Below are 16,819 nucleotides of genomic sequence, written 5' to 3'. Positions count from 1 at the left end.
GTCCCCAGCCAGCCAGTGTGTGTGTTGGGGGTGTGGGGATCAGACCTGCAGCAGTTGTTAAAAGACTAGAACTTCTAAGTTTCTCTCTCTGGCCACTTTGCCTTCCATATATATGTTCTTTGAGATGGTTTTTTTAAACTAATAATTACTGAGAATTTGCTGTATGCCTAGAATATTGCTAAGTGCCTAACATGTTATCTCATTAAATCCCTAAACAGCCCCATAATGTTAAGTCTTTTAATAGCACTCCCAGTTTACCAATGAGGAGCCAGCTTTCAAGAAAGTACAGGGTTTGCCCAGAGTGTCCAGGAAGCCAAAGGATTTGAGCCAGTAACTCTCTGCCACCTAAGCTTACTCCTGTGATTGTAACTTCCAAGAGAGCCACCCCTGCCCTGCCTTGCCCTGTTCTGCCCTGCCCTGCTGTGGGGGGGCAGTTCACAGCTTTGAAAGCCCAGAGGTAGGACTACACTGATCAGAGGGACCAGCTCTACTTTCATCTGTCCTGAAGCCAATAGATAAGCTGAATTTGTGGATTAATGAGATTTCCCTGAACCTGCTTATCTGCTGCGGCAGAAAAGTCATAAACACCCAGACAGCGTGATAAAGAGCCAGAGCTGAAAGACCTCTTGCCAGAAAACAGTTGGAAAAAACCCACAGAGTGTTCCTTCCTTGAGCAATAAGCGCTTTCCAACCTTAGGCCCAGCTTACCTTAGATCATCATGGGGAGGGGTAAGGACATGGGGGAAGACTGTCAACAACCCCCTCCCTTGATTTCCCCCCTGACTCCCTGAGATCATGCTCCCTGTAGCAGGCAGAGTGAAACCACAAGCTTTTCACTTCTGTTCCCTCTCATTCCATGGAGAACTTCTCCCCTGAGTGATGCTGAGTCTTTAATTCCTGTCCAAATTTGCTGATCTCTTTTTCTGGAGACACCAGGCCCCAATCTCAGAACTGTGGACAGGCCTCTCACCATAATGTTATAAAAATCTCCTTTCAAAGTAAATTTATTTAAATTGAAAAGCGAATTGAGTGAAAGAAAATTAGTACAAGGTATGTGTGGAACTTGAAGACTGAGAGTTTTTCCAAGTGTTACTTCCTGCTCCAAGATTTGTAGATGAGTCAATCTTTTCTCACATATGACAGTCTGGGTTCTTGCCGTGTCACTGGATTCTCTGCATTATTCATTTGTTCAACGAATGTCTGTTGAGCTGAACACTTGCCACTGCCTTTAAGATTCGTACAAACTGGTCTCCTGACCTCTGTGCTTCCTACAAACTTGACCATCCTGTGGGAGTTGTTGCCAGGATTTGCAATAATGAACAGAAAGCCCCCTGCACAGTAAGATACTCAATAAATGGAAGTAAAGGGTTTGAACCCAGGGCATCTGGCTCCAGTGCTATGTAGTTCTGTCTTACACCTCCCTCCTTTTCAATAAAAGCTTCTATTTATTGAACATCAACTATGTGCAGGGGCCTTTTTCTTCATTATTGCTAACCCTGGCAACAGTTGATCTGCTTTGATGGACTTCAGGTTGCTTTCAAGCCTAGAGATATTGGAGTGGCACAGTTAAGATACGTGTACATTGGTCTTTATACATACGTGTAGGATAAATACATAGAAGAGTGATTGCTGAATGAAAGAGTGTCTTAAACCTTGTCGTGGAATGTCAGGCCCAAGCTGGACAGTAAATGCAACAGGACTCTGGGAATAATTAAATGTGGGAAGGCAGAGCCAGATATGCTGGTCACAGATTGCAGGTTGTATCACTTACACACTCTGTTCCTGAGCAAACATTTATTGTAATTTGACTTGATCTATAGGCACTGGGGGAGAAAGGAAGGACCACATTGTGATTCATCATGTGGGTATAGGGAGCCACCCCCAGCCCTTGAAGAACACTTTCACCTGCACTCACCTACTCTTACGTCTGTCTAGCTCTGTAGGTCTCAAACCTGAACCCCAGAATTACCTAGAGAACTTGTTGAAGATTTCTGGGCTGTACCCTGAGAGATTCTGAGTCAGGGGATATAGGTGGGCCCAGGAATGGGTCTTAAGTCTGCAAAGGATAAAAAGTTCCCTTGCCATAAGAAAAGGTGGGAAAGGAGGGGAGAGGCAGGCAATGGGGGAGGGGCATGGGGACCCTCAGGTATAATGTTGGTCTCTAACCATATTCCCCCTCCCCAGGCTACAGCCATCCTGCGCTCCTGAAACTCGTCCAACAGCCTCAAAATGCGGTAAGTCCCTATGTTATACAGAATAAATCCCAAATGTGTTCATGGTAATTCAGTGGGGCACCTTTGGAAATGGTCCATTCATTCATTCCACAAATATCTTCAAGCACATACTATGTTCTAGTCACTTAGAATACGTTGGTGAGCAGAAACACAGCACCCACTCCCATGGAGGCAGTCAATTAATTCTCTACACATGAGCAGAGAATCCCAACGATACTAAGTGCTGTAGAGTGAGGTAAGCCATACTGTGTGGGCATAAAACAATGATGATGATAATAATGACAAAAAATAACAAAGCATCGTATGTATAGTAACCCCCCTTGGCTACAGTTCCACTTTTTACAGTTTCAGGTACCCATGGTAACCCGTGATCCAAAAGTATTAAATAGAAAATTCCAGAAATAAACAATTTGTAAGTTTAAATTGTGCGCTGTTCTGAGTGGTGTGATGAAATAAAGGAAATGGTCAGAATATGCCAGGACGTGGGCTCAGCCAAGTGCTCTGTTCAGGGTCTTGGAGAGCTGAAATCATCTCTTAGCTGGAGGCTATGAGGAAGAATCTACCTTGGGGCTCATTCAGGTTGTTAGCAGAATTCATTTCATTCTCACAGTTTCCACATGATCCCACCATCTTCCTGCCAGCAACCCCAGTCCAAACCTCCGCGCTGTCTTCCACCACTGTTTCTGCTCTCAGCAAAGGGCTCATGTAGTTGCACTAGGCCCACCCAAAAAATCCAGAGTAATCTCCCTGTCTGAACCAATTGGGAACCTTAATCACACCTGCAAAGTCCTTTTTGCCCTATAACATATTCATGGCCCCAGGGTTTGACATCTTTTGGGAGACATATTGTGTAGATAACACAGCTATATAATAGCGTGTGTATATATATGTTTATATGATATGGTATATCAGGTGTGGCATATGCTATGGTAATACCACGTAGTCATCTGTGCTCTCTGTCACAGAGTGGGATGTTTTTCACCTCCAGTGAGAATTTATGAATTACAGGTGGTCCCCACTACATGCCCCCACCTCGTTACTGTTCCCCCAGACCATTTCCTTTATTCTGACAACACAGGTGTGTTTCTTGCATTCTTTCTTGACACATAAATGGAATCACACACAGTGTGTACTTTTCATCATGTCTGGCTTATTCACTCTAAATCTGTGTGTGTGATTCATCCTCGTGATGCAAAGCCACACACCATCTATTCCCCGGGCTGTGGAGCCATCCAGTGTGTGAGCACACTGCAATTAGTGTGTCCATCCCACTGTTTGTGGGCATTTGGGTTGTTCCTACAAAGGCCACTGCTATGAACATTTGAGTATGGGTCTTCCAGTGACCACAGCCATGGTCTCCAGGGGATACAAAGCAAGGAGTGGAGCTGCAGGTCATCATAGTGTGCAGACAGTTTCCAAACTGGTCGTCAATTGCTACTCCCCTTAGCAGTGGGGTGAGTTATGGTCCCTCCACATCCTCACCAGTACCAAGTATCATTGGGAGGGGACTTCCATTTTACTCAGAGAATGACATGTGCATCCACACATAACAAGGAGTATGAATCCCTTCAGAAATCTAAGAAAGGAGGGGAGGGCTAAGAGCCCAACCCCAACCAACTCCAGGCTTTAAACTTTGCCCTTTGAACCTGCACAGTGGGAGATAATAGAAAAGAAAGACATTTCCCTCTTTATAAATGGGTATGTCCTGCCTGGGAGGGACTTAGGGACATTTCTGCCCTTCATTAGTTGACAAGTTCAGGGGCTGCAGTAGAGGACTCCTGAGGGCATCTCGGGTGTGCAGGCTCTGCGGGTGTGTTTACATTCAAAGCCTGACTTTGTTTTGAAACATTGTGCAGATCCCAGATGCCTCAGCAGTTGGTGCTGGAAAGAATGTGTCAACAAACATGTCATACACATTTGCAGTGTCAGCTGCCTTGGGAGGCAGAATCATCCCGAACAACACGTGACTTTAAGGGCCAGGGATTCTGATTTTGGGGGATGCCCTGCCTCTACCTGACCCTGCCAAGAACCTGGATGCCACACTCCATCCTCCCTTACTGTAACCCTCACCTCTCAGTCAGAACCTGTCATAGGTCTGCATCTTCCACTTAATGGATTCTTTTCCTCTCCAACTGTTCTGAGCTCCACATCCATTCTCATCTCCTCCAAATTGCCCTCCAAACTGCCCTGTGCATGGAACCCTTTCTGGGTACCCACTGCCTGTGGACACCTCCCACGTTAAGTGCAAAGCCCTTTGTGATCTGCCTCTCACTTCTTCAGTCTCATTTCTTGACATTTGCTTATTTGCCAACTATTGTTTGAATACCTACTATGTGCTGGACACTGTTCTGGTGCTGGGATTGGATGGTGAAGTCACAGTCTAGATTACAGCCTGAATCACAGTGTTGACCTTGTTATGCAGAGGACTGAGTTTGGGCAGGGTGACTAGCACAGTCTTAGAGAAACGGCAGCTAGCTGCCCCTAAGCTCAGCAGGTACACCCAAGGGCATCAGGCTGGGTGACCACTGGTTGATCTCTGGAGTCTTCCAAATTCTTGGCTGGAGATGTGCTCAGGTGGTGGTTATGGTATTTTATCTGCCCTGCACAGATTCCTACCAAGTCATTGAAGTCCCGAGGAAGGGCTTATCAACCCTTTGTTCCCCAGTCACAGCACCCTGAAAATTCCACATCGTTACTTCAGGTGGGTGGAAAAAATGAGGCCATGTCTTCTGGATCCAATATCTGGGTTCCAGTTACAATTTCTTACATAGCCCAGGCCACATCATTGCAATGCCCACAAGTTATGCAATGATTATCGGGCACTATACGTGCACCTTCACACTGTAATGAATGGTGAGTGCAGTCTGACATCCGTGGCACCTGGGGTGGACATAGGACAGCTGGCCAGGTCAAGTAAGACATGTGCCATCCCTGTGACCTCTGGGCCTTTCCACCTGTGTGACTCTGTCCTTCAAGACTGGGCTCCTGCCTCATCTGAGTGCTGTGTCATCCATCTGGCTCCTCACCAGCACCCAGGCAGGGACCCTGTTCTGGCAGATGAAGACCCTGAAGTCCAGAGAGGTTCAGTAACTCGCCCTAGTTTGTACAGTCACTTAAACCAAAGTCTGTTCTCTTTACATTGCACATTAGGGCTGCTGAGTCTGACAGCAAGGGTTCTAGAAACCTGTCCTCATTTGATTCTGCTACCGTACTCAGATATCTTCTGTTCTTAATGTTATGCTTTGCTAAACAAGAACATCACCCACACATCTTCCCTGGGCCTACATAGGCAATCAAGCTGCCAGCCAACCTGGCAATCCCCAATGTGAGTCGCTTCCACCTCTGCCTATGATGGCAGTTCGCCTCTACCTTTATCTCTTGATAGGCTTGATTTCTCAGGAGTCCCACTCAGAGCAGAACCAAAAGAAATGCCCTTTGAAGTCCCTACAGGCCAGCCAAGGTCCCTGGGTTGCACAGAGCAAACTCACACCCATCATTAACATTATCAGGCAGAGGCTGCCTACAGCATCTGGCAAAGGATGGACTCTGAAGTCAGCAAACCTGGATTGGAGTCTTGGTTCTGCCCCTTCCTGGCTGCCTGACTTGGGACAAGTTGCTTGACCTCTCTGGTTCTCAGTTTCCCTGACTCTCCAATGAGAAGCGTTAACTGCCCCGGCTACTTATCCTGGTCTGGAGTATGAATCTGCCACAATGTCTAGCATTCAGAGCCAAATTCCTCAGCAACCAGGAGGCTGAGTTCTGGGGGTCCTCCCTCCTCCTGTGCAGTGATTCCACTATTTGGATTTATATTGAGCTAATTGTACCAACTGTCCAATAGAGGAACCCAAGAAGTCCTCAGATCCCAGGCTCAGTGAATCCTTGCTCTTTTTCATTAAATATTTTATTTTAGACTAATTTCCAATTTACAGACAAGTTGTAAAGACAGTTTCCATCTACCTTTCACCCATTTCCCCCCAATATTAACACCTCACCTCTCCATGGTATCCTCATCAAAACTAAGAAATTAACCTTCATGTATTACATACCACAGACTCTACTCAGATTTCCTGTTTTTCCACTAATGTCTATTTTTTTGTTCCAGTCCAGGATGCTGCATTGCACTTAATATAATCCCTTTTTATAACCTAAACCCAGCTCTGGGTGATCTCAACTTTTTATCCACTATGCAGCCCCTCCCAAATTCTTCCCAGTCCTGCCAGGGAGACTGGCTGGACCTCAAGGGACCTCTGCTCTTATTCTGTCTGCATTTCCATCTGTGTCTTTTCGATAATGGTCAACACATGTCATTATACATCTGTCACAACCCATAAAATGTATGACACCAAGCACAAACCCTGATATAAAATTGTAACCTTTTTAAACACCATTTTACTAGCCATGGAACATCACCATGAGTTAAAATGGCTTAGATTACATAACCTACTGTCCACATTTAGAGAGTTTCTCCTTTTTTTTGTTGTAAGTAACACTACATGAATAATTAGATCTATAGCCTTTTGCCCACCTTTGAAATTGTATCTTTAGAGGAGGCCTAGAAATGAGATCACTGGGTTAGAGTGTAAAATATTATAAGGCTCTTAACACACATTATTAACATGTCTTGTGTTTGAAACCTCTACCCTGATCGGTGTCCTTCCAGAACTGGACATTATCTTTTTCTTCACTTTAGGAAAGTATTCAAGGCCCAGCTGGTGGGAAATTTGGGACCACTGGCCCTGTGTGTGTATCTAACCCTATTGCATGAACAGCTAACAACAATGCCTGTGTTTTGAAGCCAGGAAGGCAGGGGCTGCTTTTGTTCAAGAATGCAACTACATGAGTATGGGACTATTGCTCTGCCAGATTGTTTTGGGAAAAGTTTGGCCAGCTTTTTAAAATGGGGCAATTTCCCAAAATCTGTGTTTCTGTTTTCTTTTGAAATTTGGAGGCTTTGGTTCCCTCCGACTGAGTCCCTGCTCTGTAGTCACAGGGCAGGGCTGACTGACCCTGGCACAAACAAGTTCTTAGAAGCCAGTAGGCCCCCTCATGTCCTGAGTATCAAAAGTGAGTCTGTTTAGCATCAGGCTTGCACTGTTAGTTTCCCTGAAGAGGGAAATACTCCATGGGACCTACATCTATAAAAATTAGGGGGAAAATCAACAAAGAGGGTCAAATAATTTTTCTAGCATTGTATTTCTCATACTCAGCCCATCCTGTTTATTTACACAGTTCCCTCATCAGAGCCCTCTCCTAAACCCTGCTCCATTTAGAAATCTTTTAAAGTATATTTTATTGATTATGCTATTACAGTTGTCCCATTTTTTTTCTCCCTTTTATTCTCCTCTGCCCAGCACGCCCCCTTCACCACCAGCACTGCTCCCCACCTTAGTTCCATGTCCATGGGTCGTACATATAAGTTCTTTGGCTTCCCTGCCCCTGTCTATTTTGTACCTACCAATTATGCTCCTTATTCCCTGTACCTTTTCCCCCAGTCTCCCCCCTCCCCATTGGAAACACTTCATGTGATCTCTATTTCTTTCTATCTTTTTTAAATTATTTTATTGTCCAATAATGGTTGTCTGCATTTTCCCTTTACCACTCCCCCCAAACCCAGCCAAACCCATCTCCCTTCCTTGCTTCCATCCTCCCCCTTGGTTTTGTCCATGTGTCCTTTATAGTAGTTCCTGAAAATCCTTCCTCCCAGTCCCCGCCCCCTCCCCTCTGGCTATTGTTAGATTGTTCTTAATTTCAATGTCTCTGGTTACATTTTGTTTGCTTTTTTCTTTTGTTGATTATGTTCCAGTTAAAGGTGAGATCATGTGGTATTTGTCCCTCACCGCCAGGCTTATTTCACTTAGCATAATGGTCCCCAGTTCCATCCATGTTGTCATAAAGGATAGGAGCTCCTTCTTTCTCTCTGCTGCGTAGTATTCCATTGTGTAAATGTACCATAGTTTTTTGATCCACTCATTTACCAATGGGCACTTAGGTTGCTTCCAGCACTTGGCTATTATAAATTGTGCTGCTATGAACATTGGGGTGCATAGGTTCTTTTAGATTGGTGTTTCAGGGCTCTTAGGGTATAATCCCAGCAGTGGAATTGCTGGGTCAAAAGGCAGTTCTATTTTTACTTTTCTTAGGAAATTCCATACTGTTTTCCATAGTGGCTGCACCAGTATGCATTCCCACCAACAGTGCATTAGGGTTCCCTTTGCTCCGCAACCTCTCTAACACTTTATTGATTTGTTAATGGTGGCCATTCTGACTGGTATAAGGTGGTATCTCATTGTGGTTTTAATTTGTATCTCTCTGATGACTAGTGATGCTGAGCATCTTTTCATATGTCTCTGGGCCCTCTGTATGTCCTTGGAAAAGTGTCTGTTCAAGTCTTTTGCCCATTTTTTAACTGGGTTTTTTGTCTCCCTGGAGTGGAGTTGTGTGGGTTCTTTATATATTTTGAAGATCAAAACCCTGTCTGAGGTATCATTGGCAAATATGTTTTCCTATACACTTGGTTCTCTTTCATTTTAATGCTGTTTTTTTTAAAGATTTTATTTATTTATTTTTAGAGAGGGAAGGGAGGGAGGGAGGGAGAGGGAGAGAGAAAGAGAAACATCAATGTGCGGTTGCTGGGGGTTATGGCCTGCAACCCAGGAATGTACCCTGGCTGAGAATCGAACCTGGGACACTTTGGTTCCCAGCCCACACTCAATCCACTGAGCTACGCCAGCCAGGGCTTAATGCTGTTTTCTTTAGCCATGCAGAAACATTTTAGTTTGATGAGGTCCCATTTGATTATTCCTTCTTTTATGTCCCTTGCTTTAGGGGACATATCAGTGAAAATGTTGCTGCATGGAATGTCTGAGATTTTCCTGCCGATGTTTTACTCTGGGATTTTAATGGTGTCATGGTTTATATTTAAGTCTTTTATCCACCTTGAATTTATTTTTGTGTATGGTGTAAGTTGGTGATTGAGTTTCATTTTTTTGCATATAGCTGTCCAGATCTCCCAACACCATTTGTTGAAGAGGCTATTTTCATTCCATTTTATGTTTCTTCCCACTTTGTCAAATATTAATTGACCATAGCAACTTGGGTTTATTTCTGGGCTCTCTGTTCTGTTCCATTGGCCCATGTGTCTGTTTCTATTCCAGTACCAGGCTGTTTTGATTACAGTGGCCTTGTAATATAGTTTGATATCAATTATTGTGATCCCTCCTACTTTGTTCTTCTTTCTCAAAATTGCAGCAGCTATTCGGGGTCGTTTATGGTTCCATATAAATTTCTGAGATGTTTGTTCTATATCTGTGAAATATGTCACTGGTATTTTAGTAGGGATTGCATTGAATCTCTAAATCACTTTGGGTAGTATGGACATTTTGATGATGTTAATTCTAATCCATGAACATGGTACATGCTTCCATTTGTTTGTGTCTTCCTTAATTTCTTTCTTCAGTGTTGTATAGTTTTATGAGTACACGTCTTTTACCTCCTTGGTTAGGTTTATTCCTAGGTACTTTATTCTTCTTGTTGCTATATCAAATGGGATCTTTTTCCTAATTTCTGTTTCTGATATTTCATTGCTGGTTTACAAAAATGCCTTTGATTTCTGAATATTAACTTTGTATCCTGCTGTTTTGCCAAAATCATTTATTAGGTCAAGTAGTTTTTGGTGGAGTGTATAGGATTTTCTATGTACACTATCATGTCATCTGCAAACAATGACAGTTTTGCTTCCTCCTTTCCAATTTGGATGCCTTTTATTTTTTTTTTCTTGTCTGATTGCTGTGGCCAGAACTTGTGATATTATGTTGAATAGGAGTGGTAAAAGCGAGCATCCTTTTCTTGTTCCTGATCTTAGTGGGAAAGCTCTAAGTATTTACCCATTGAGTATGATGTTGGCTGTAGGTCTCTCATATATGGCCTTTATTAGGTTGAGGAATGCTCCCTCTATTCTCACTTTGCTGAGTGTTTTTATCATAATTGGGTGCTGTACCTTATCAAATGCTTTTTCCACATCTATTGATATGATCACATGATTTTTCTCTTTTGTTTAGTTTGTGTGATGTATTATGTTTACTGATTTGCAAATATTGTACCATTCTTGCATCCCGAGGATGTATCCCACTTCGTCATGGTGTATGATCTTTTTAATGTATTGCTGGATGCAGTTTGCCAACATTTTGTTGAGGATTTTAGCATCTATGTTCATCAGCAACACCGGCCTGAAGTTTTCTATCTTTGTTATGTCTTTATCTGGTTTTGGGATTAGGATGATGCTGCCTTCATAAAAAGAGTTTGGGAGTCTTCCATCTTCTTGAATTTTTTGGAATAATCTGTGAAGGACAGAGGTTAGCTGTCCCTTAAATGCTTTGTAAAATACTCCTGTGAAACTGTCTGCTCCAGGGCTTTTGTGTGTTGAAAGCTTTTTGATTACTGCTTCAGTTTCATCAGCTGTTATTGATCTGTTCAGGCTTTCTGCTTCTTCTTCATTCACGTTTGGAACATTGTGTTTTTCTAGAAATTTGTCCATTTCACCTAGGTTTTCAAATTTCTTGGCATCTAGTTCTTTGTAGTAACTTTTTACAATCTTTTGTATTTCTGTACTATCAATTGTATTCTCTTCTCTCTCATTTCTGATTGTGCTTATTTGGGTCCCCTCTCTCTTTTTTTCTTGATAAGCCTGCTTAAAGGCTTATCGATTTTGTTTATCTTGTCAAAGAATGGGCTCCTGGATTTATTGATCCTTAGAATTGTGCTTTTAGTCCCTATGTCATTTGATTCTGCTCTAATCTTGGTTATTTCTTTCCTTCTACTTACTCTGGACTGTGTTGTTGTTCCTTGAGTCCTTGTAGGCATAGGGTTAGGTTGTTTGTTTGAAATGTTTCTATCCTTTTTAGGTATGCTTGTATCACTATGAACTTCCCTCTCAGGATGCCTTTGCTGAGTCCCGTAAGTTTTGGGTTGTTGTGACTTCATTTTCATTTGTTTCCAGAACAAATATCTTTTGATTTCTTCCCTAATTTCATTATTGATCCATTCATTGTTTAATAACATGCCATTTAATCTCCATGATTTTGAGTGTTTTGGGTTTTTTTCCTTGGGGTTGGCTTCCAGTTTCAGTCCCTTGTGGTTTGAGAAAATGCTTGATATGATTTCAAATTTCTTGAATTTTTTGAGGCTTGTTTTATGTCCTATCATGTGGTCAATCTTTGAAACTGTTCCATGTGCATTTGAAAAGAATGTGTATTTAGCTTCTTTGGGATGAAAGGCTCTCTATGTATCATTTAAATCCATTTCATCTATGGCATTGTTCAATGCCACAATCTCTTTGTTGATATTTTGTTTGGAAGATCTGTCCATTTTTGACAGTGGGGTGTTAAAATCCCCTACTATAATTGTGTTGCTGTCAATCTTTCTCAAAGTCCTCCAGACTTTTCTTTATGTATTTGGGTGTTCCTATGTTGGGTGCAAATTGTAAATATGTATTTACAATTTTTGTCTTCTTGATGAATTCTTCCCTTGAGTATTATGAATTGACCTTCTGGGTCTCTTTTTATGGCTCTCTTTTTGAAGTCTATTTTGACAGATATGAGTATCGCTACCCCAGCTTTTTTTTTTCCAACCCTTCACTTTCAGTCTGTGTAGGTCTTTTGTTCTGAAGTGGGTCTCTTGTAGGCAGCATATGTGTGGGTCCTGTTTTCTTACCCATTCAGCTATTCTTTGTCTTTTGATTGGGACATTTAATCCATTTACGTTTAAGGTTATTATTGATAGGTACTTATTCATTGCCATTTTTTGTACCTGTGTTCCTCTCTCTCTCTCACTGTTTTTTTTTTTTTCCCTTCCTGTTCTTAAAGTGGACCCTTTAGCATCTCTTGCAGAGCTGGTTTGGAGGAGGTATATTCTTTGAGGCTTCTTTTGTCTGGGAAGCTCCTTATTAGGCCTTCTGTTTTAATTGGGAGCTTTGCTGAATAAAGTAGTTTTGGTTGCAGGCTTCTGGTTTGCATTACTTGGAATATTTCTTGCCATTCCCTTCTGGCTTGGAGCCTTTCCATTGACAAATCAGCTGCTAGTCTTATCAGGGTTCCCTTGTATGTTATCTGCTGTTTTTCCCTTGCTGCCTTTAAGATTCTCTCTTTGCCTTGGAATTTTGACATTTTAATTATGATGTGTCTTGAAGTGGGCCTCTTTGGGTTCCTCTTGATTGAGACTCTCTGTGTTTCCTGGATTTGTGGGACTTTTTCTCTTATCAAATTAGGAAAGTTTTCCATCATCACTTTTTCAAACAGGTTTTCTATCCCTTGTTCTTCCTCTTCTCCTTATGGTAACCCTATTATATGGATATTATTATGTGTCATGTTGTCCTGCATTTCCCTTAACCCCTCTTCATTCTTTCTAAGCCTCTTTTCCTTTTCTTGCTCTTTCTGGGTGTTTTTTTCCTACCTTGTCCTCCAGTTTGCTGATCTGATCCTCTGCTTCATCTAGCCTGCTTTTGATTCCTTCCACTGTTTTCTTCAGTTCAGAAATTGTATTCTTCCTCTTGGCCCTTGTTGATAGTCTCTATTTCCTTTTTCATGTTGATATAGTTTGCAGTGAGTTCATTGTAGTTTTCCTGTAGTTTTTGGTAATTCTCTGTGAGCTCATTGAGCTTCCTTATAATTATTGCTTTGAACTCAGTATCTGATAGATGACTTGCCTCTATTTCATTTAGCATCCTTTCTGAGGCTTCCTCCTTTCCTTTCACTTGGGGACTGTTTCTTTGTCTTCCCATTGTTTGTAAGACTCTTCTTGTTAGCCTCTGCTTCTTAAATTGATCTGTTCTAAGTCCCTGGGTTTATGGTGTGAACTCCTATGTTAGAAGACCTGTGAGATTCAGTGGTGCAGTCTCCATGATCTCCTGAGCTCGCTGGTCTTAGGCTGTCATTTATGTTGTCTCTCTGTATGTCTTTGGGTTTTGACTGTTTCTGGGTCTTTCTTTGGTGGGTCCTTTCCTCCAGCTGGTTAACTGAGGGTCACTCCATCCACCACATGTTGTATTTTGTTGTGAAGGTGTGGGCAGGTTGTGTTGAAGCTGGTTCTTCCATGTGTACCAGGTTTTGAGGATTCTCTGTCACTCTTGTTCCATTGTTCATTCTGAGTAATTTCTCTACCATTTAGTTGTATTTCCAGATCGGTCCTGGGTTGAGTTGGTATGGCTACCACTCCCTTCACCTTCTTCTGTTGTTATCTGTTGGTGCTTCCTTTGTTGGTGGGTTTCCTCTTCCAGTGGGTATCCTGGTGTTCACAGCTCCCACCTACCCTTTTTTGTGATTGTCTCAGCTGTTAGCATGACTCCTCTTTGGGTCCAACTCTGGTCTTTTCACAGCTTCAGGTTTTATTGTCTCACATCTGATTTTTCCACGTCCTCTACAATTTTTGGTCTCCAGTTTTCATATATGCTTGGATACCATTGGATGCTCAGTCTGTTCCTCAGAAGACTGGCTAGGTGTTTTACCTGTAGGCATGGGGAAGTAGACTCCACTCCCACCTCTCTTGCCACCATCTTCCTTCTGATCTCTATTTCTTAAAGTATATTTTTTAATATTTTATTTATTTATTTTAGAGAGAGGGGAAGGGAGGGAGAAAGAGGGAGAGAAGCATCAATGTGTGGTTGCCTCTCACATGGACCCCACTGGGAACCTGATCTGCAACCCAGGCATATGCCCTGACATGGAATTGAACTGGTGACCCTTTGGTTCACATCCCACGCTCAATCCACTGAGATACACCAGCCAAGGTGTGATCTCTATCTCTGTGATTCTGTTCTTGTTCCAGTGGTTTGCTTAGTTTGTTTTTGTTTTTGTATTTTAAGTTCAGCTTTTGACAGTAGTGAGTTTGCTGTCATTTTATTATTCATGATTTTGATCATCATTTTTTCCTTAGATAAGTCCCTTTAACATTTCATAGAATAAGGGCTTGGTGATGATGAACTCCTTTAACTTGACCTTATCTGAAAAGCACTTTATCTGCCCTTCCATTCTAAATGATAGAGTAATCATTTGCTTTGCTGGATAGAGTAATCTTGGATGTAGGTCCTTGCCTTTTATGACTTGGAATACTTCTTTCCAGCCCCTTCTTGCCTGTAAGATCTCTTTTGAGAAATCAGCTGGTAGCCTTATGGGCACTCCTTTGTAGGTAACTGTCTCCTTTTCTCTTGCTGCTTTTAAGATTGCCTCCTTATCTTTCATCTTGGGTAATGTAATTATGATGTGCCTTGGTGTGTGCTTCCTTGGGTCCAACTTCTTTGGGACTCTCTGGGTTTCCTGGACTTCTTGGAAGTCTATTTCTATTGCCAGATTAGGGAAATTCTCCTTCATTATGTGTTCAAATAAGTTTTCAATTTCTTGCTCTTCCTCTTCTCTTTCTGGTACCCCTGTGATTCGGATGTTGGAACATTTAAAGTTGTCCTGGAGGTTCCTAAGCTTCTCCTCATTATTTTGAATTCTTGTTTCTTCATTCTGTTCTGACTGAATGTTTATTTCTTCTGCTCCAAAGTATTGAGTCCCAGTTTCCTTCCCTTCATTGTTGGTTCCCTGTATATTTTTCTTTATTTCACTTTTCATAGCCTTCACTTTTTCCTCTTTTGCGACCATACTCAACCATTGTGTGAGCATCCTGATTACCAGTGTTTTGAACTCTGCATCTGATAGGTTGGATATCTCTTCATTGCTAAGTTCTATTTTTGTAGCTTTGATCTGTTCTTTCATTTGGGCCATATTTCTTTTTCTTGGTGCAGCTGTTATGTTGTAAGGTGGGAGCCTTAGGCATTCGGTGCTATATGTTCAAGGCAGGGTCCAAGAGAGAACAATGCTGCTTGCTTGGTTCTCATCTGGCTTTCAATCACTTTCCCTGGCTAATTGGGCCCTTCTGGTGCTGATTCCTGGACTGGGTGAGCTTGTGTACATTCCAGGACCCTATGGGTCTCACCATCACACTCTCCTGTGAGGCTGGGTGTTTCTCCTGCTGCTGCACCCCCACAGGTTTTTATAGGCAGGTGTTTTGAGGCTTTATTTCCCTGCACTGGAACCCTGGGTTGCATGATCTGTCTTACTCTCTAACTGTTCCTCCCAGTTTATCTGAATGCAAATGTGGGACTGCCCAGTCAGCCAGCCTAAACTTCTCCTCATTTTTTTGAATTCTTATTTCTCCATTCTTTTCTGTTTGGTTGTTTCTTTTTTCCTTCTGGTCCACTCTATTGATTTGAGTCTGTTTCCTTTCCATCACTATTGGTTCCCTGTGCACTTTCCTTCACTTCTCTTATCGTAGCCTTCATTTTTTCACCTAATTTGCAACCAATTCAACCAATTCTGCGAGCATCCTGATCCCCAGTGCTTTGAATTGTGCATCTGATAAGTTGGCTATCTCTTAGTCGCTTAAAAATATTGGCTCTGGGGCTTTGATTTGTACTTCCGTTTGAGCCATTTTTTTTTAAATCTGGTCGCACCTGTTACATAGTGGGGGGAGAAGCCTTAGGTGTTCTCCAGGGCAGGGCAACCCAGTCCCTGGGTTGCGACTTTGTTTGTGGGGGTGGGGTCCGAGAGGCAGCAATGGCGCTTGCTCCTCTCTCTATTGGATTTCAGTCCCCTCCACTGCTTCCCCCAAGCTAACTGGGCCTTTCTGGTGCTAATTCCCAGGTCGGTGGGCTTGTGTTCATTCTAGGACCCAGTGGGTCCCTCCAATGCACTCTCCTGTGAGGCTGGGAGTCTCTCCCTGCGCCTCAACCCCCACAGGTATTTTTGGCAGTGTCTTGAGATTCTATTTCCCAGCACTGGGACCCTGGGTTGCTCCGTCTGTCTCACTACCCAATTTTGCCTGGTTTATTTGCACTCGAATGTGGCCCAGACAGCCAGGCGCCTTGCGTGCAGTGCTTCAATTTACAGTGGCCACCTCGCTGGGTCTGCCAGCTGCCTGTGAGCCCAGGGTCTGCCCACTGCAGTCTTGCGCTCGGGATGCCTTTGGTGCCCAGGATGCCTTATGTGCCCGGGATGCATCTGGTGCCACTGCTTTTTGTGCCACCACCCTTCGCCCAGCTGCCTGACTCCACCCCTCCTACCAGTCTGGATGAATGTGTATATTTTAACTCCTTGGTTGTCCGACTTCATACAGTTCAACTTTCTGTCAGATCTGGTTGTTATCTTGTTTCTAAATTGTTGCTGACCTTATTTTGGTTGTGGGAGGAGGCACAGTGTGTCTACCTATGCCTCCCTCTTGGCCGGAAGTCCAAAACTCTGAGATTCTACCACGTTCTCCTTGCCCTTGTGTATGTTGGTATATTGTTCCTCCTTATTGCTCAGTAGTATTCCATGATGTGCGTGTATCACAGTTTATGTAACCTTTCCCCAGTAGAGGGACATTTGAGTTGTTTATAGGTTTGGGCAAATTTTTTAAAAAGCCCCTATAAATATTCATATCCACTCATATCTTTGTGTGGACATACAGTTTCATTTATGTAAGTTCCTAGGTGTGGCATTGCTAGATCATAGGATACATGTATGTTTAACATTATATGAAACTGCCAGACTGCCTTCCAAAGTGACCATACC

At 42.8% G+C, this 16,819-nt stretch overlaps 1 protein-coding gene across 2 annotated transcripts in view; it reads left to right on the top strand.

Annotated features, from left to right (window-relative positions):
• Window positions 1-16,819, top strand: part of LOC114498673 (4-aminobutyrate aminotransferase, mitochondrial) — an 87,945-nt gene that overhangs the window by 50,821 nt on the left and 20,305 nt on the right. For both annotated transcript variants that reach the window (XM_028514799.2, XM_036020944.1), the window contains exon 6: window positions 2,185-2,234. In XM_028514799.2, the coding sequence (XP_028370600.1) occupies window positions 2,185-2,234 (50 nt within the window). The remainder of the gene's footprint in view (window positions 1-2,184; window positions 2,235-16,819) is intronic.

This window comes from Phyllostomus discolor, chromosome 3, assembly GCF_004126475.2.
Source record: "Phyllostomus discolor isolate MPI-MPIP mPhyDis1 chromosome 3, mPhyDis1.pri.v3, whole genome shotgun sequence".
In the NCBI taxonomy this organism is placed as follows: domain Eukaryota; kingdom Metazoa; phylum Chordata; class Mammalia; order Chiroptera; family Phyllostomidae; genus Phyllostomus; species Phyllostomus discolor.
Note: the sequence above shows the minus strand (reverse complement) of the source record. Positions and strands in the feature narration are given on the sequence as shown.